This window comes from Rosa rugosa, chromosome 5 (assembly GCF_958449725.1).
Source record: "Rosa rugosa chromosome 5, drRosRugo1.1, whole genome shotgun sequence".
Classification (NCBI taxonomy): Eukaryota; Viridiplantae; Streptophyta; class Magnoliopsida; order Rosales; family Rosaceae; genus Rosa; species Rosa rugosa.
The window spans coordinates 3,067,766-3,088,157 of record NC_084824.1 but is presented as its reverse complement, the minus strand read 5'-3'; the positions used below and the strand labels follow the sequence as shown (position 1 = coordinate 3,088,157).

The window sequence follows — 20,392 nt, the reverse complement described above, 5'->3', positions numbered from 1 at the left end:
TAAAATAAACCAAGTCACGCGACACGTGTAACTAGAGAAGCCCAAACCCAGAGCGAATCGGGGCACATTAAAACACTCGGGTCCTGGGTGGGGCCGAAATTGACCCGCGTCCGCAACTAAAACCATCCTCCTATCTATTCCAAAAACTGGACTCACTGCAATTTCAATTTCGATTTTAGGTATGTTCAACTCGAATTTTCACTCTTCCATTTGTTAATTCTGCTTTTGGGTTTCTCAAGTTTGGGGTCATATAGATTTGGGCATGGGGTTTTTGTTTGCACCAACCAATTGAAATATTAGGATGCAAAAATTAGTTTCAATTTTTTTTTTATTATCATTCAAATATCTTTAAGGTCAAATTAAGAAAAATGCAGTAATTTCGTAAAAAATTAAATTATTAGTCGAGATGCACAAGAAGGCGGTGTTGGTTTATTTGGGTGCGAGACATGGAGGTGTACGTTTTATTTAATCTTGATTTGTTTCTTTTATATACTAGCTATGTGAAGTCTTTGCATAAGATTATTTATTTTTGTAGTTCTAATTTCTAAAATTTAAATTTAAGTGTACCTTACTCTATGCTAATTTAAACTTAACTTCTCAATTACTCTGTGATTGAATCAATGTCTGATCACAAATTGAAGAGTATTGAAGCTCTAGTGGGTCTTCTTCTTGTAGATGATTCGAAACTTCCCTAAAATTTGCATAGCCTTATCTTGGAAGGGTCAATTCAAGCACATGCAGGAAAAGGACGAAGCTGAAATGCTGAATTGATTGGGGTGGTGGGGGTGTTTGTTCTTGGTTATTGGAGTTGCTGTTGCTTTACTTTCCTTTTCCTTTTGAAATTTCAAGCTAGCCAGATTAGATGACTGCACACGTTATTTGGTATTGAGGCAGCAATTTTTCTCATGCCTTGCACTACATTGAAATGCTTCCCATGTTTCAGAAGTTTGCATACGCTAGGTTTTGCGTACGCTAGGTTTCACCATGTATTAATAAGAAAATCTTCAACCTGAGCCTTTGGGCTACTACGAACCAAAAATTCCTCACAGACTTGAACCCAATATATGTTTTTATTTTGGATCCTCTCTCTACACCCAAAATCCATCTTCACACACCCGTTGCGATTAGGATGAGGGAATCCAAAAGGCATCACGAATAAAGACACCGGGACAATTTCCCATCTTCCTCAAATGATTGAGAACCCTAAGAAAGTAATAATTAGAACCAGCACGCATACATGTATGGATGATAACATTGGAATTGAACATGAAGAATTTTGAAACAAATTTTTGTTTTTGAATAAAGGGCTGGTGCAGCTATCCCTCAAGGCTTCGAATACAGGAGAGGACATTGAGCCTGAATCCCTGATTACAATAAGCATATAGAGATTGTTCTGAAATGATATCAAAAGTCTCTAACAAATAAATATATTCAACTAAGCAGCAACTAGTAAAGAGTGCTCTACTGACTTCTTTATTTGCTTTGACAAAGCGGTGATATAATGGAAAGATAACTCGATATATAAATCGATTACAACGTAGCATAATTACCAAAAGCACTACTATATTGCTGCCGGAGGATAAAGCCGACGACACTTTGATTGCTCATGTTCAGAAACTTGAGGTAAGAAAAGTCAGCTAATAACGTCTTTCAATTTTCAAACAGACCCCTTTGCCAAGTAAAATGGCGCTTCAGTGATGATACAACATCAAAAGTAATTCAGAATTAATACAACATATGTATTGCTAATCTTATTCATAAACTTAAAGGAAATACACAACAGCTAAGGATTAATCTACAATTCTCAAACGGACACACGTACTGATGTTGTTCGGTTCCGAAGTCAAATGGTTCTTTAGTGATGACTTAATGACTTCTTTTACTTGTGTTCTGCCTCTTGATCTGGATGAGCATTTCGAAAACACACCATGGAAAACTCAGGAAATGGTCTCTTGCCATACCCTTGTTGTAGCAACCCCAGTAACGATGATGATATGTAACATGGTACCATGCTGATGCTTTTGCTGCATACACATTACCGATATCAGTTCCGAAATCTGATGGATCATCACTATTTGGATTCTCGATAAACTGTGTCCTTGCCTCATTCTTCAATGACCTCACAGCGTAGTTGATCGACTCCAAGTCCTTTCTTTTGTTGAAGAACTTTGATACATTGGTGATGTTTCCACTGAGTATTTCAGCTTCAGTTTTGATACCATAATAGTCCATCAGGTTTCCCAGCTTGTAGTCATAATCGCCTTTGTGACTGATGGCATCATTAATGTAATCTTTGAATCCATCTACCTCCATGTCAGGATCATAAAACCTCGTAGCCACTTCCCTAGTGAAGGACTTAACAGGGTGTGAATGTGATCCAAGGTCAATATCTTTTACCTGTCGGAAAAGCTTCCCAATCACACTCTTGGATTCGTAGGTTTGCCTGTCACTCTTTTCCATGAAATCTGGGTATTCTTGGACACGCAGTCTATGCGGCACTTTCACTAGTACACCAGTTTTTGGAGAATCAACAGCATGGGAGTGGAGCTTGGCGAGTTTAATACATTCATCAGTCATAGCCTTCTTTGGTTTTCTGTCTGCAAAGACAAGATGTGCATTTGAAATGATGCCCAAGCTGCAATTCATTATATAGTTGGTAAAAGACTCCTCAACTTCCTGGTGGTGTAGCACAGCAGAACACAATATCAAGACATGTTTAATAACATACTTAACTACATTTTACATGATAATAATTTGAATAATACCATACCTCCATTGTAACATTATGATCCAGTTCCACAGTTGGTGCTGGGGTATAGTTCATGGGTTCAGTTTGCCGCGGTGGAATCAGGTCACCATCCCAGCTAACAAAGTAATCATCTCCATCTAAATCGCTGCCTGAGCATTCATTAGGATGAGGCCTATTTAATGGAAAAAAGTTGTAATCAGTATATAAAGTTAAGGCAACAAAATAATATCAAACACTTCAAGAAAGACTAGAATACAAATGTAATTATTAAGCAATCTGAAAGATACCTCTTTCCTTTTTGGGGGAACACAACACAATCCACCATGTGGTGTAACGCCGGCACATCCACAGCCATAAGAACACGCACATCTCCAGGGTGTAAACACGGGTTTTTAGCAACCACTACTTTACCCACAACAGTAAAATTGTCTTGGCTTGCAGTTGAAGTAGTTTTGCCAGTGAAGATAGCATGGTGAGAACATTGCACAAATACCTGACCATATTCCAATGTCCCGGTTTCATCTAGACATCCCATCAGAGATCTTCCATTTGGAACAAAAATTCGTGTTCTGCTTCGCAGTTCTGCAAGTTTTGATGCACATAATGATTGTAGCATCAATGAGAGAAACGGCTCTGCATTTGGCTTATAACACATCAGCATTTCCTTTAAAATGTTGCTTGCCTCTCCTTTAAACATCAATTCCAGTGCCTCCTGTGCTTTCAATGGATCAGTTAGAATCCCTTCCAGCTGATTCATTGCTTGTTTCTGCTTCTTCTCAAAAACATGATCCTTAACTCCAAGGGTGGACAAAAGGGTGATCAGTTGACGATTGAGAAAACAAGGCTGGTACTTGCTCCATGCCAGGACATCTAACTTTGTATTGCGTGATTCGAACTTGCACATGCTCTTTCTCAATGACAGCTTCTTTGACAATGTTGGATCGACTGCCACAACACCTTTGTAGCCACCATAGCGGATTTGAAAGGCGGATGGAGTAGAACTTTTCCCACATTTTCTTGCCACTCGTTCAGCAAATTCAGCAGATATCTTCCCAATTCCGTCAGAGAAGCAATATTTGGTTCCGCCTCTTTCACTTTCTACATCAGGAATGACTTCAATTTCATCTGATCCAACAGTAAAAGTCTCCCTGGAAGAGCTGAAAGACTGACCAAGCCTGGCTGCATATTTAGCCACATTTTTAATGCGACTAAAATCACCCATCCAGTCTCTAATTCCTTGTGCAGTAAGGCCCCTTCTGGAAGCAAACATCCATGCAGAATTCTCTCGCAACTGACTCGACGAAAATGCTAGAAACTCAAACTTCTTATCACCAATCACTATGCCATCCCTTAGAGTAGAAAGTATCCTTTCATAAACACTGGTTCTCCTTTCCTCTTCTGTCCGCGGACACAAATCTACAGACCGCATCTTTCCCAAGTCCTCATCAACAAAAGAAACCCGAAGAAAATTGTCGATATCTTCAGGATAATTTCGTAAAACACGATTGGAGAGATTTACCTCAGGACCACAGAAGTATACTTTAGATGGTGTAATCTGAACCCTATGTATATACACAAAGCCTTCATCTAAAGATATTGCTGGTGACTGGGGAATCCGCTTGCATGCCTTGTACATGTTAAAAAGCCACCTTACAGGTTCATAACAGCACTCCTTGGAATTAAACAGTCTGTCCAGGGCATACTGTATATATTCAATTCTTATTCTAGTAGGATCCACTAGATTATAAAATTTGACATCAAGAGCTTGCCCGGGAATAAAACCGTGTTGAACCAATGAATTTATCTTGAACAAGATTCTGTATGGCAAGTCAATGCCTAGGGGTGGAGCCAGAATAGGAACAAGAGCTGAATTGCCGGAAAAAGTGTTACCTCTCTTCAGCACAAACTGTCCTTTATTCTCTTTATAGTCAACAAAACTCTTGCGAAGGACTGGAAGTGCACACCTGAATGGAAGCTCCAAACATAAAGAAGAGGATTGCCCGATGCAGCATGATGGAGTGAAATCAACTTCTCGAACCCAGCGGTTGTCAGAAGCCAAAGTTACATCTTTCTTATAAATCCGAGGGGCACCACGTAACTGGCAAGTAAGAGAAAATGTTAGATATTTCCCCCAGAGGGGACACACGTAGTCTAGCATTCAACAGCATTCACATTGAAATATATATAATGCAATAGGTAAGTACTCGAATACTGAAACCATATAAATATGATCCAGATCTAAAAGTCAATGCGTTTTATGACTTTAGCTAATACACAACATGAGTTTTAAACCCTATAAAAGTATCACTGCTTAAAGACACCCCAGAAATATATTTTTACTGGTATAAATCATGAAAAGCTAGCATAGAACATAGTTTATTTTGCAAGGAGTGTTGCTATTGGGACCTCTAAATCTGCTCATCACTTGACCTCACTCTATTATGAATTATTAAATAACATATATAGCCTACTATAAAATGACTATTAAGGACAATAATTATACCAAAAAATATTACATTGATTTTCTATAGACTTTCCAATTCAATAATATTAGATTGCATTATTTATTATTTTCCTTATCTATTTTCATTTTCCAATTTCACAACATACTCATTAAAGCATTCATATATATTAAGAATTAAAACTATGATTATTTGAACACATATTGGTGAGGGAAAACAAAACAAATCATATTATAACCTAAATCTAAGTCTATCCATTATATTTGTAAAAATAAAAAATAAAACAAAAAATGAGCGAGCAATTAAAAAAATTGAACAAATATTTAAATAATTAATCATGAGGTACATAAAATAAACATTAAGAAAAAATGATTAATCTTCATTTTTTTTTGCAGAGCTAAAACAGAAAGAAAAAATTAAAAAAAAAACACAAAATAGTTTATGTTATTTTCTTGTTGATTAGAAATTAATTTTTAAAACTCAATACCTTGTATATAATTTTTTTTTATTGAAAAAAATATTTATGTTGTCTGATTAAGGAATGGATATGAAATTAAGATTTATAGAGTAATTAATCATTGAATTAACTAAGTTTTTTTTTTTTTTAAGATAATAGTTTGTTTGCAAATTATATGAGTAAAGTTATTTGAGGAAATTCAGTGAGGTTTAGTGAGTAAATTTAGTATTTAAAAATTTGATAGGAGGTGTAAAAAGCATAGGAGGTCAAGTGAGTAAATTTAGAGTATCTAATAAAAAAACTCTTTTGCAAGATAATGAACTTGATGGTAGCTAAAGTTAGAAGTTACTGCATACAAGTATATAAACGATATATGAGGAGCAGCAAAATATGGGAATCAAGCAGTAATAACTTTGACAAACCTGGATGAGAAGAAACTTTCTAAACTGACCACGTGGACAATGCAGCTCAATCCGGAAAATAGTGTCAGAGGGGAGCTCAAGCTTGTAATTAACACAATCATAGGAGAAAGACAAGTGCACATTTTTCTTTTCCATCCCAAATGTCACAGAAACATCTGATTTTGTCCAAAGCACCGAAAACTTCTCCTCAGATATCTTGCATCCAAAGTGAAGTGTCACAAGTTCCGCCAAGTCTTTTGAGCTCGGTGCCATGTCACGCTGCCATGTAGCTATACCAATAACATGTTATGATGAAGTGAGTCAGCTTAGAACCAAGTTGGATTATCAACTAGAACATGTAGCTATACTGCTCATATCACTTTCAACCTTTGTTCTAAAATACAATAACAAAGGAAAGCCAGTTGCGTGATGACTAAAGCAACAAGCCAATTCTTGGAGAAGGAGGTATGCAGAAGACACATTGGTAGACATTTAGCTACTTTAATCAAGACTTGGCTGAAAACTAATGTGATTTGCTGAAAACTATATTTTTCGAGATTCTATTGAGAAAAAACCCTAGGAGAGATTTTCTCTCTCACCCTAGCTCTCTACGGTGCCCTTGCCTCCTCTTCTCCTAGCTTTCTCCTCTATGTCTCTCACCCTCAACCCTCACTCAACCACATGGCCTCCATTGATGCTATCACCTCTAGCTGTGTTGCCTCCCTTGCTCTTGCAGAGGGAGGTAGTGCTCCTAATCTGGGTAGAATTGGTGGCGGCCCTGTTCATCGGTCTTCCAAATCTTTTCTGATTAGGAAGCCTCTAACTTGCCGACCGGTCAACCCTACGGCCTTCAAGGCTCCCCTCCTTTGTACTTGGATGGATGTCACTCTGGTGATGTTGAAGAAGAAATCGGGCAAGAATCATCGCCCTAGCAAGAAGCCGAATGTCGCTGCTTTACGACTCTCTTACCCTGCAGTTACTGGTATTGATCCCAGCCCTAGCGACAAGGGCAAGGGAAAGCTTTAGGCTTTTCCAGGTTTCCTTGCCTAATACTAGAAGTTGAGTCTTCTACTACTTTCATCTTAGTTTCTCTAGTTGTACACCAATTGAGGTCTTTAAGCGGCTAGGTTACTACTTTATGGGAAGTTGGTAGGGAGGATTTTCTTTCTTGTGGTTAGGCTCAATAAGTGAGCGAATGTGTTAACAGTGAGGGTCACCTGTCCTTTGTCTGGTAGCTTATACCATTTATGATTTTGGTGTAAGACAACATTTGATGTACGTGCCTTCTGGCTATGGATAAATTAATGAAGTTATCTATTTTCTAAAAAAAAAACTAATGTGATTTGCTGAAGTTGGTTTTATCAACCGTCATTTCTGTCATTCTCAAATTTCTAATATGATTCAATCCTATTATAGTTACAAACATCAATTACTGTTTTGAACTTTTGGAGGTGGCCCAAATAGAAATTGGCAAAAAAGCCGAGAAGAAAACCACTACTGCTTGACAAGTTCCACGCAAATAACTCGACAAGAAAACACAAATGGTAACCAAAGTGAAATATGATATTAAATTTAGTGACTAAAGTGATATTCTAAGAACAAACAAAAACATGACTAAACTACAGACAGCCAATCAATGGGAAAACAAACAAATCCAAAAGCCCCATCAAGGTCCAAATTAAAACAGATTACGCACAGATGACCAATGTCCAAGAACAAAATGTAGAGCTAAATAAAAATCAAAAATCTTTAAGCAGAGGAACCATTAGCAAATAATACTTGAAAGTTAATGTTCAACTGTAATATAGAACAAGTAAAATAAAAATAAAAAATTGAAAGAGCAAAAGTAGTGGTTGCTGACCTGCTACACTGCTGGCAAAACCTCTGTTCACCACTGCTCCTCTGCTTCTTTGGTCCGAGAGCGGCATCCTCAAAGTAGATTTTGCGGCGGAATTTGAGTGACTCGTCGGTGGAGGAGGAGCTCCCTCCTGAGTCACTACTCTATCCTCACAGTCACAGAGAGAGAGAGAGAGAGAGAGAGAGAGAGAGAGAGAGAGAGAGAGAGAGAGAGAGAGAGAGAGAGAGAGAGAGATCAAAACAAAAACAAAACAAAAAAGATTGATCTCATGGTCTCTGGTAATCAACCTGCCCAAGCTATTAGTTCATGTGTGATCTGAACTTATTTTGGGATTTGAACAGCACTTCTAGGGACGTGGTTGTTAATTGTGCTGGAGATAATCTAAACAAGACCTTCCAACTGGAAGAAAGAACAGCTTTGTTTAAGGCAGCTGAAAATGCCATAGTTAATCTAGGAACGTATCAACGTCTCTGCTTATGTATGATCTTCCCTCTCCTTATTAATGTATTACTACCCGGTTAAGAAAGGTTAACAATGCTTTGCTTGGATGTCTTTTTTATTCTTGTTTTGTGGATCCGGTCTTGACAAAGTCTGGGATTTAAAGCCGTTGCTTAGCAGACAAGACATCACGGATGTTTTGCAGCTCAAGTCTGGACGACCACTAATTAGAGAATGGGTAAGCTATACATCTCATTCTAGAGGAGAGTCTACGGTGCACTAAGGTATCAATACATTGATTTCATCAATGGTATCGATCTCTAGCTCTTTACAGCAGTAGACTAGCTAGATGCAGTTTTAGATTACCTTCCCTCTGGCAGTGGAGTTGCCTACCCCATTGAAGTTGGTGTATTGATACATTAACCAATCTAAGGGAAACATCTAATGCCATTATTACCAAAATTGTTGTAAACTTAAAAAGCTTAACTAATGGATGTTCTTTACTTGGCAGCAAGAAAAGCTAATTGCATGGCAGCTTGCTCATCCCTTAGGAATTGCAGAAGAATGCCTCGGGTGGATGAGGGAAACAGATTCTCAAAGATCTGCACGAGTTGCATACTGAAAACATTCTAAAGTATTTACGCGCGCAATTTGATTGCTCATGTTCAGAAACCTGAGGTAAGAAAAATCAGCTAAAAACGTCTTTCTGTTGTAGTATATATGAAACATGTTGTATTGTTCATTGTATAAAATGTCTATGTCATGTATAAGATAAGTATTTGAGTGAATAGCATAGGTATAGTGACTTGTGAGTCAAGCTTTATGCCAATGGGGAACAAGTGTGGCAATCATCATCACAAACCACAATGTGGAGCTGCAAATGGAGATGCCACAATGGAAGGCTACAAATGAAGATGCCATCAAGTTGTATCATTATTTACTTCAAATGTATCCCTATAAATACCTCCTATTGAATGAAATGAAACACACACTTGAATCTCTATTCCCTCTCTCTCTCTGTCAATTTTGCATGTCCTTAAACACGTTATCAGCACGAAATTGCTCTAGAATTAGAATCGAAATTGAAAAGAGTAGAGGGAGTTCAAAATCCGATCGAAGTCATTTTTCCAAACCAACAGAAAACCTCCAAACCCTAGCTCATATCAAAGCCCTTGATCCAAGAAGCCCAGAACCGGTTTTAGAACCTCCAGAACCGGCCGGAAACCGCCTGAACCGGCCACCGGAAAAACTGAACCGCTGCCGGACCGCTGTCGAGTCCTGCCGAAGTGCTGCCGAGTCCTGCCGAAGTGCTGCCGAGCCCCTGCCGAAGTGCTGCCGAGTCCTACCGAAGTGCTGCCGAGCCCCTGCCAAAGTGCTGCCGAGCAGCTGCCGAGACCTGCCGAGACCCCTGCACAGCCCCTGCACAGCAGCTGCCGAGATCTGCCGAGGCCCCTGCGCAGCACCTGCCGAAGCCCCTGCCGAGTCCTGCCGAGACCTGCCGACAGCACCTGCCGAGTCCTGCTGAAGCCCCTGCGCAGCAGCTGCCGAGCACCTGCCGAGGACCTGCGCAGCAGCTGCCGAGCACCTGCCGAGGACCTGCGCAGCAGCTGCCGAGCCATCTGCCGAGCAGCTGTCGACAGATCTGTCGAGTAACTTTCCGGCAACTCTCCGGCCACTTTCCGGCCACTTCTCCGGCAACTTTTCCGGCCACTCTCCGGACACTTTTCCGGTGACTTTTCGACAACTTTTCCGGCGACTTTTCTACAACTTTTCCGGCCATTTTCCGGTGACTTTTCCGGCAACTTTTGGGCAACTTTTTCGGTCATTTCCGACAACACTATTTCAAGGTATTCTTTACTAAAAGTTCCCGCTTTTGAGTTTTTATTTATTTTTCTCCTCCTTTTTCTTTTTGGGAACTTACAATTAAAAAGCGGAATTATAGAAATTCACGCTAAACGAACTAAGAGCGTTCGTAGTCAATGAACTAAGAGTGTTCATAATATTCGGACTAAGAGCGTCCGCAAGCATCGACTTATGACCCTATTAAACATCATTGTTTCGGTCTAATCCAAATATTCTTGGAAATTGATTTCTTGGTAGCATAGCTCGGAAATCTTATTGTTTTAGTTTTTCGTGGAAGTTTTAAACTCCGAAACTAATACATCTTTTTCTTCTTATATTTCAAGGATGTCGAATGAACCTAGACTCGAATTTCAAATCCTTGACTCAACTGGTTCGGATTACCATAGTTGGAAAACTGACGTTGAGAACCATCTCACATCAAAAGGGATATTGCCCATAATCCAGGCACCAAACGCGGGCCTTGTGTTCCAACGAACACCCATAAAGCATGCACAAGCAATTATCTTGATGCGACGCCATATGGACAAAGCACTCAGATTAGAGTATATGTCCATCAAAGATGCAAGGGACCTATGGGTAGCGCTAGAAGAGCGCTTTGATAATATCCAAGATTCCCTCCTCCCTGACTTGAAGGTTCAATGGAACAATATACGCTTCTCCGACTTCAAGTCTGTTGCTAAATACAATTCAGAAGCTCTTCGGCTAAAAGCCATGCTGAAGTTCTGTGGAAAACCTCTCACAGAAGAAGAGCTAATTGAGAAAACTCTCTCCACCTTCCCCGTCGCAGCAATTATACTATCAAAGCAATATCGCACTGAATTTAATGCTGGACGACTTACGAAGTTCAATGAGCTTATCAATATTTTGTCGGTGTTTGAGAAGCACGGCAATATCCTTGTGAAGAATTATAATTCAAGGCCCATAGGAACCAAAAGCGTTCATGAGGCAAATTATAATGCACCCAAGAAAGGGCGCAAGGAGCGGTACCCTACTAATAAGGGGCATGTATACCCTAATAACAGGGGACATGACGGACGAATGGGTCCATACAACTGCCCCAATAAGGAAGGAAACCGCAACTTTGGAGCGAGCACACGTGGTGGCAATTCCACACGTGGGAAAAGAGAATATAACAACACCATGGGCCGTGGAGGTCGCATAATACGCCGTGGTAGTAGCAGCAACAACCCGCCTAGGGAATATCCACAACGTGCACCTCAAATAAAGAAAGTCAACCACAATGACGTGTGTCATAGGTGTGGATCAATCGAGCATTGGTTTAAGCAATGCCAAGCAAGTACTCAACTAGCTCCACGCTACAAAGAGTACAGGGAAATGAGGGAGCAAGAAGCTCACCTTGCTGAAGAAGAAGATGGTGAAGATGTTATTCTCACCATAAAAGACTTCAAAGCTGAAAATGAAAAGCACGAGGATGCCGCAGACTTTGATTAAAATAGTCTTTTCTATTTTCCAATAAAACGGCAAATGTGCCTTAGTCAAATAACAATTGAATTGACTCTTTCTCATGTGGCGTACCCAATGAAGTATGATGTCTAGGCAAGTAATTGAGATCGGGGTATTTAAGCGAGCCTCGCTCCACCAACATCTCTCTACTTACCTGGTCATATTTTATTGGAATTACCAAACGGATTGAGCAATTACAATTTGTATAAAGTTTGATTTTATATTGGAATAAACTTTGGAAACTTTGATGTAATCATTGACTATTTTCCCTATTAATAAAGTATCGCATTATCAATGTCATTGACATGTGTTAATATTCCGAACTTTATTTTTTCAGTATGTCTTCGGGAGAATTGGAATGTCTTCTTGATAGTGGCACCACACATACTATATTACGACATAGGCAATTATTCTTATGGATGACGCCTAGTCAATCTTCAGTGACCACGATGGCAGGACCATCTCAATTGATTCATGGTCGTGGACCAGCTCAATTTCTATTGCCGAATGGCACAAATATTAATGTCGCCGAAGCTTTATATGCTCCAAGGGCTGGAAGAACCCTATTAAGTTTTAAAGATATAAGAGCCAATGATTTTCATGTGAAAACACATTGTGAGAATGGACAAGAGTTCCTTTACATCACCTCTAATAACTACGGAAATACACGAGTATTAGAGAAACTCATGTGTCGCTCTAGTGGATTGTACGCAACCACTATTAGAGTCATTGAATCCAACCATGTCATGAATGAAAATTTATGGGATTCCGACACATACAAACTTTGGCACGACCGTTTGGGACACCCAGGTCGAGATATGATGCTCCGTATATTAAAAACTTCACACGGACATCCATTCTTTAAAACAAAAGGAAGTACGAACCAAAGAAAGGTTCAAAGAATTACTTCTGAAGCATATCATTCGTTTTGCAAAGCTTGCTCTTTAGCAAAAGTAGGATCGAGACCATCCTATGCAAAAGACATTAAAGAAAATATACCATTCTTGCAAAGAATACAAGGTGATATCTGTGGACATATACATCCAACTTGCGGACCATTTAGATATTTTATGGTGTTGGTTGATGCATCGACACGTTGGTCACATGTCATGCTCTTATCCACAAGAAATGCTGCATTTGCTAAACTCCTAGCACAAATCATTAAGTTAAGGGCTCACCACCCTGATCATCCCATTAAGTCAATTCGTCTTGACAATGCTGGGGAATTTACATCAAAAACTTTTGATGATTATTGCATGTCCATTGGGATCGAGGTTGAACATCCTGTCCCTCATGTACATACCCAAAATGGTCTCGCAGAAGCTGCCATTAAAAGACTTCAAATGATTGCTAGGGCATTGGTTATGCGCACCAATCTCCCTATTTCTGCTTGGGGCTATGCAATATTACACGCAGCTGTGCTTATTCGTCTAAGTCCCACTGCCACCCAACCTTTTTCTGCGTCCCAGATGGTAACTGGGTATGAGCCTAATATCTCACATTTACGCATATTTGGGTGTGCAGTCTATGTGCCAATTGCGCCACCACAGCGCACTAAAATGGGTCCTCAAAGACGATTAGGCCTTTATGTTGGCTATGACTCTCCAACCATAATCCGCTACATAGAACCCTTGACAGGTGATCTATTTACCGCTAGATTTGCGGATTGTCACTTTGATGAGACAGTCTTCCCGCCTTTAGGGGGAGACATGAACACTAATGTTCATCAAAAAGGACAGGAATTGTCGTGGTTTGTCCCCACTTTGTCCCATCTTGATCCCCGAACCGCACAATCTGAAAAAGAAGTGCAGAGAATTCTCGATCTTCAGAACGTAGCAGAATCGATGCCTGATGCGTTTTCTGATATCGCTAAAGTGACGAGATCACACATACCTGCTGTAAATATACCTGCAAGGATTGATGTCCCTAAAAGACATAATGCCATCTCAAAAATACATGAGAATGGCGCCAACGTTCCCTCTATGGGTGACACATTGGCTAGGCCCATGGCTCCTGCCAGGAAGCGCGGGAGACCTATAGGTTCGATGGATTCTCGCCCAAGAAAGAAAGCGAGTTTGGCACAAAATAATCCATTAATCATAGATATGAATAATCCATCTCACGAGAATACTCCGGATTATGGTTATGTCCAAGAGACATCATTGGGGGACGCTCCAATGTCAGAACCAACTCCAGAGAATAGAGAAATCTCCATAAATTACAATAGTGTACATGAGATGATGGATAGAAATTCTATGGCAATTGATGATGCGTTTGCATATCATGTTGCAAAAGGAATCATAGAATATGATGATATCGAGCCTCGCTCTGTTGAAGAATGTCAACGAAGAGCGGATTGGCCTAAATGGAAAAATGCGATCCAGACTGAATTGGATTCACTAACAAAGAGACAGGTATTTGGGTCTATAATGCTGACACCACCAAATATAAAGCCTGTTGGCCATAAATGGGTCTTTGTTAGAAAGCGTAATGAGAAAAATGAGGTGATGAGATATAAAGCCCGCCTTGTGGCACAAGGTTTCTCACAACGCCCTGGAATCGACTACGAGGAGACATACTCTCCCGTAATGGACGTTATAACGTTCCGCTACCTTGTCAGTTTGGTAGTTTCCGAAAAACTTGACATGCAGCTTATGGATGTGGTTACAGCATATCTCTATGGGGATCTAGATTCAGAGATATATATGAAGGTTCCTGATGGACTTCAATTACCAAAATCAAGTGGTTCTAAACCACGGAGCGCGTTTTCAATAAAATTAAGACGCTCACTATATGGATTGAAACAATCCGGACGGATGTGGTATAACCGTCTAAGTGACTACTTGATTGGAAAGGGATATGTTAACAATGAAATATGCCCTTGCGTGTTCATTAAAAGAACAAGTTCCGGATTTGCAATTGTAGCAGTTTATGTCGATGACATGAACCTAATTGGAACTCTAGATGAGTTAAAAGAAACTGCTAAATATTTGGAATCCGAGTTTGAGATGAAAGATCTTGGGAAAACACGGTTTTGCCTCGGAATAGAACTCGAGCACCGTAGTGATGGGATTATGATCCATCAGTCAGCATATACTCAAAAATTACTAAGGCGCTTTAATGACGATAAAGCAAAGCCTGTAAGTACTCCCATGATCGGCCGAAGTCTTGAGCCCACAAAAGATCCGTTTCGTTCAAGGGATGAGGACGAAGAATTATTAGAGGCTGAAGTACCCTATCTAAGTGCGATAGGCGCATTATTGTATTTAGCTCAATGCACAAGACCGGATATCTCATTCGCAGTGAACTTGTTAGCTCGACATAGTTCTGCGCCAACACGCCGCCATTGGATTGGCATAAAGACAATCTTTCGATACTTAAAGGGTACGATTGATATGAGCTTGTTTTATCCCTACAAAGAGAAAAGAAAAGACGGAAGCATGAGATCAGACCCCATGAGGCAAAAAGCCACCTTCCGTAATGTAGACGCCGGCGACACCATCAATGGTGACCGACGTAATCCTCCTCCCCTCCATCAAAATAAAAATAATGTTTTGATGGGATTTGCTGATGCGGGGTATCTCTCTGACCCCCATAAAGGTCGCTCCCAAACAGGTTATGTCTTTACCATGGGAAGCACGGCGATATCTTGGAGATCTACAAAACAGACCCTTGTCGCTACTTCCTCAAATCATGCAGAGATTATTGCTCTACATGAAGCTGTGCGTGAATGCATATGGCTAAGGTCTATAAATAGACACATTCGAGGAACTTGTGGTTTGAAGTTTACCACAGATAAACCTACATGCATTTACGAAGATAATGCAGCTTGTATTGAGCAAATGAAATTAGGTTTCATCAAGGGTGACAATACTAAACATATATCACCGAAATTCTTCTACAATCAGCAACAGCAAACACTTCTAAACATTGAAGTAAATCAAATCCGATCAGAGGATAATGTAGCGGACTTATTTACTAAGTCGCTACCAAAAAGCCCTTTCGAGAAGCATGTGAAGAGCATCGGATTAAGAAGGTTATCCGAACTCCCATGATTTTCAGGGGGAGAATAAATCAGGGGGAGTATCTAGAAACATACTCCACACTTAATGCGCGTTGAACTCTTTTTCTCCTTCGACTAAGGTTGTTTTTTCCCACAGGGTTTTATTACTTGGCAAGGTTTTTAACGAGGCAATTTCGAAGCGCACGGCTTAGACAAATACTATCGACATGAAATATCCAAGGGGGAGTGTTGTAGTATATAGGAAACATGTTGTATTGTTCATTGTATAAAATGTCTATGTCATGTATAAGATAAGTATTTGAGTGAATAGCATAGGTATAGTGACTTGTGAGTCAAGCTTTATGCCAATGGGGAACAAGTGTGGCAATCATCATCACAAACCACAATGTGGAGCTGCAAATGGAGATGCCACAATGGAAGGCTACAAATGAAGATGCCATCAAGTTGTATAATTATTTACTTCAAATGTATCCCTATAAATACCTCCTATTGAATGAAATGAAACACACACTTGAATCTCTATTCCCTCTCTCTCTCTGTCAATTTTGCTTGTCCTTAAACACTTTCAATTTTCAAACAGACACCTTTGCCAAGTAAAATGGCGCTTCAGTGATGATACAACATCAAAAGTAATTCAGAATTAATACAACATATGTGTTGCCAATCTTATTCATAAAATTAAAGGAAATACACAACAGCTAAGGATTAATCTACAATTCTCAAACGGACACACTGATGTTGTTCGGTTGCCAAGTCTGATGACGACCTCGACCTCGGCCTCTGCCACTGCCAGAATTAGAGACATGTAGGGCTGTCAGTTGAGAGCTAAGGTCAAGAGCACCTTGATGTTGATCAGCCATCCTTCGTTCCGTAGATAAGAGTAAGGCTTCAAGGAAATCATACGTGATGGGTGTATCACGTGCTTGAGCAAAACTCACTGTCGTCTCATAAAGAGGACCAACGTTGTTCATAATAATAGATACCAAATCTTCATCGGTCATAGGATGTCCAGCAAGGGCAAGATTATCTGCAATGGAATTAATCTTGTAAAGATAGTCAGAGATGCTGAGATTACCACGGAAAGTACGAAGGAGATCACTGCGGAGCTGCAGAACCTGATTCTCTGATTGAGATGCGTATCTCCTAGCCAAGGACCTCCAGGTAGAAAAGGCAGATGTGGAACGGGCAACCGTTGCAAGCACGGAGGGAGTGAGAGTCTCATTGATCCAACTGAGCACAGTCTGCTCTTGAGCAATCCAATTTTCATAGTTGGGAATGACGGTGTCAGAGAGCTTGCCTTCACTATCAGCAAGGAAACATGGAGGGCAAGGATTAGTGCCATCCACAATGCCCATGAGTTTGCGACCCTTGAGAATCTGAGACATTTGAGCCAACCATAGAGGATAGTTGGTTCTATCTAACCTGATGGATAGAAAATGGGATACACTGCTAGAGGAAAAGTCATTCCCAGCATTGGAGGACTGTGATGCATTGAGAGAATGATCACTGTTGAGGTTGAGTGTTTGGGCTGAGGTGGTGGAGGAGGAGGTTGAACTGGTGGTTTCCATTGGAAAAAAGAAAAATTTGGAATCTACAGAATTCATCTTCCCCAAGTCCTCATCTAAAGATATAGCTGGTGAATGAGGAATCCGCTTGCATGCCTTGTACATGATGTACTGCTTAAGAAGCCACCTTACAGGTTCATAGCAGCACTCCCTGGAGTTGAACAGTTTGTCCAAGGCACACTCTATATATTCAATTCTTATTCTTTTAGGATCCACTAGATTATAAAAATCGACATCAAGAGCTTGCCCGGGAATACAACCATGCTGAACCAATGAATTTATCTTGAACAGGATTTTATACGGCAAGTCAATCCCTAAGGGTGGAGCCAGAGTAGGAACAAGAGCTGAATTTCCGGAGAAAGTGTTACCTCTCTTCAGCACAAACTGTCCTTCATTCTCTATATAGTGAATGAAACTCTTGCCTAGATCTGGAAGTGCACACCTTAATGGAAGCTCCAAACATAAAGAAGAGGATTGCTCGATGCAACATGATGGAGTGAAATCAACTTCTCGAACCCAGTGGTTGTCAGAAGCCAAAGTTACATCTTTCTTATAAATCCGAGGGGCACCACGTAACTGGCAAGTAGAGAGAAGAGAAAATGTTAGATATTTCCCCCAAGTACAGTCTGGTATTATTCACATTGAAATATACATAATGCAATAGGTAAGTACTCGAATACTGAAACTTTATTAGAAGTTTAAAACTGAAATAGTAATTGCAAACATGACATCACACCTAAGTTTCACTGAGAGAAACCATATTTCTGCTTAAACACACCTAAAAATACTGCGTTTTATCTAAAATACAACACGAGTCTAAACCCTATAAAAGCATCACTGCTTAAACACACCCCAGAAATATTAGTTTTACTGGTATAACTCATAAAAAGCTAGCATAGAACATAGTTTATTTTGCAAGATAATGAACTTGATGCAAGCTAGAGTTACAAATTACTAGGAAATAGATACAAGTATATAAACGATATATGAGGAGCAGCAAAATAGGGGAATCAAGCAGTAAGAACTTTGATGAACCTGGATGAGAAGAAACTTTGTAAACTGATCACGTGGACAATGCAGCTCAATCCGGCAAATAGTGTCAGATGGGAGCTCAAGCTTGTATTTAACACAATCATAGCAGAAAGACAAGTGCACATTTTTCCGTTCCATCCCAAATGTCACAGAAACATCTGATTTTGTCCAAAGCACCGAAAACTTCTCCCCAGATATCTTGCATCCAAAGTGAAGTGTCACAAGTTCCTCCAAGACTTCTGATCTCGGTGCCATGTCACGCTTCCATTCTCTAGCTTTCAGATAAGACTCTCCATACCACAGGCCTTTTTTTTCGGCTAATGGAAGTAGTATTTCAGCACATTCTGCAGTTGTGAATTGAACTGTGGCAGATGATCTTGATGCGCCATCTTTTGGACGAAGAACATTCACAGAGAGAACAGTTCCTTCTCCGGTATACTCCTCCAGAAATTTTGTCACCGCTTCTGGAGACTCCACAGTGGGAAATCCATACAAGTAAACTTTCTTGACCATGCTGACTAGTTGATAATGGCAATTGCTGTTTCAAAGTAAAAATAAAATTAGTAACTCTCAACTAAAAACAGTGAAGGGAATGCAGAACATAGTAAAAGCTTTGAAAGAAAATGCAATTGACATAGTACTACACTCGTTAGACATGAAGTTAACTAAAAGAGCTAGAAGAATGTAATGCAAAGCTCACATTGACTATGAAATATAAGCTGAGAGGTAACAACTGCTTTCTGTGGATGAAGCAAAGCTCATGAAGCCAATATTTATAGGAAGAAAAAGAGCACAGAGGTCAAAGATTGGTCCCCAAGTTTCAAGTACATCTCCCACAGTGTATATAACTTGTCATGGCAGCTCTTTTTTTTTTTTTTGGCTACAACTTGTCATGGCAGTTATGCCTAGTCTAGAGAATCTTGCCTCTGTTTTTGAATAGAATAAACGACATGTCATGATCTCGTGCTTCGCAGCAATGACTTTGTCACTGGTCAGCTTTGAGGAGTAGAATTGCATTTTGACACGTAGCAAAGGCATGATGGCTGACCATAGAATTTCTCTTCATTATACTTTAAGTGTAATGCTACAAGTACTAAATGCCTAAACTAAGATTTCATCCAATTAAGATTTGCTGGTTGATGATAATGTAATTGACAAATTTAATACACTAAGATTATTCAATTTCCCTTTGTCTAGTTTATTTTACTTAAATGATGTTGAAAGTGAACTTTTTGGCCAATAAGTTCTGGAAGTTAAGGGACCAATGAACCACAATGCCTTAACCCTTATGAGAAGGTCAGACCAAGAATCTTCTAGAATCTCTCCAAGGGAAAAGAGGACAGTGGGTACCTATGTTCCCCATGATGAGGAACTTCACTCCTTGTTGAGCAAGGATTAGAAAAGAGAGCATTCTTTACTTGAGCGAGTTGAAGTGAATGAGAATAAGACAGTGCCTAGAATTCAGAAAGCAGCAATAAAGAAAAGTACTTTTTCGATAGATGAACTTGCTCTGAAAGGAGTTGGAACTTGGAAGCTTGGAGCCAGCAATAGCACTGTATCACAATCATGGATTCCCATCAGAGACTATGATATTGGACTAACCAGCCTTGGCTGGCAAGCCTAATGTATGGGCTTCAAACAGACAAACACTATTCCTACAAGATCAAGGAATGAAAATCCTAATTATTATTTTATACAATGTCCTATACAAGAAATTATACTGTTCATTTGAATTACGAGCAATTGGTATTTAGATTTTGGGTCTGACACTACCCGACGTATTCATGTTCATAGCATCTTTGTACATCAGTTTTTTTGTTTTTTTTTTTTTCCTGGATTATCACTATATTGTTTAAGTATATTGGTATTGAGAGAGATTGATGAGAGAAGTGTATTTCATTATAGAGAATAGGAGCCCTATATATAGGGATTACAAAGTGCATAATCTAAGAGTACAAGGATTCCTTATCTAACTTGGAGTAGGAAACCTCTCCTATTACAACTATAGAACTTATCCTAGTTTGACTAGGCACACTAAGTGTCAATATCCTTCAACACTTCCCCTTGTGCCGCTCAAAC

The 20,392-nt window shown here is 39.8% G+C and overlaps 2 protein-coding genes across 2 annotated transcripts; both read right to left on the bottom strand.

Moving 5' to 3' along the window:
* Positions 1–1,578: 1,578 nt before the first annotated feature.
* Positions 1,579–8,417, bottom strand: LOC133707783 (probable RNA-dependent RNA polymerase 1). The gene is made up of 5 exons (XM_062133269.1): positions 7,931–8,417; positions 6,091–6,359; positions 3,037–4,847; positions 2,771–2,921; positions 1,579–2,676 (listed from the first exon to the last, which is right to left on the bottom strand). The coding sequence occupies exons 1-5, from the start codon at positions 7,995–7,997 to the stop codon at positions 1,867–1,869; spliced, it is 3,108 nt and encodes a 1,035-aa protein (XP_061989253.1). The 5' UTR covers positions 7,998–8,417; the 3' UTR covers positions 1,579–1,866.
* Positions 8,418–16,270: 7,853 nt separating this feature from the next.
* Positions 16,271–18,850, bottom strand: LOC133707784 (RNA-dependent RNA polymerase 1-like). Its single transcript, XM_062133270.1, has 2 exons — positions 18,317–18,850; positions 16,271–17,857 (listed from the first exon to the last, which is right to left on the bottom strand). The coding sequence occupies exons 1-2, from the start codon at positions 18,824–18,826 to the stop codon at positions 16,436–16,438; spliced, it is 1,932 nt and encodes a 643-aa protein (XP_061989254.1). The 5' UTR covers positions 18,827–18,850; the 3' UTR covers positions 16,271–16,435.
* Positions 18,851–20,392: the final 1,542 nt, after the last annotated feature.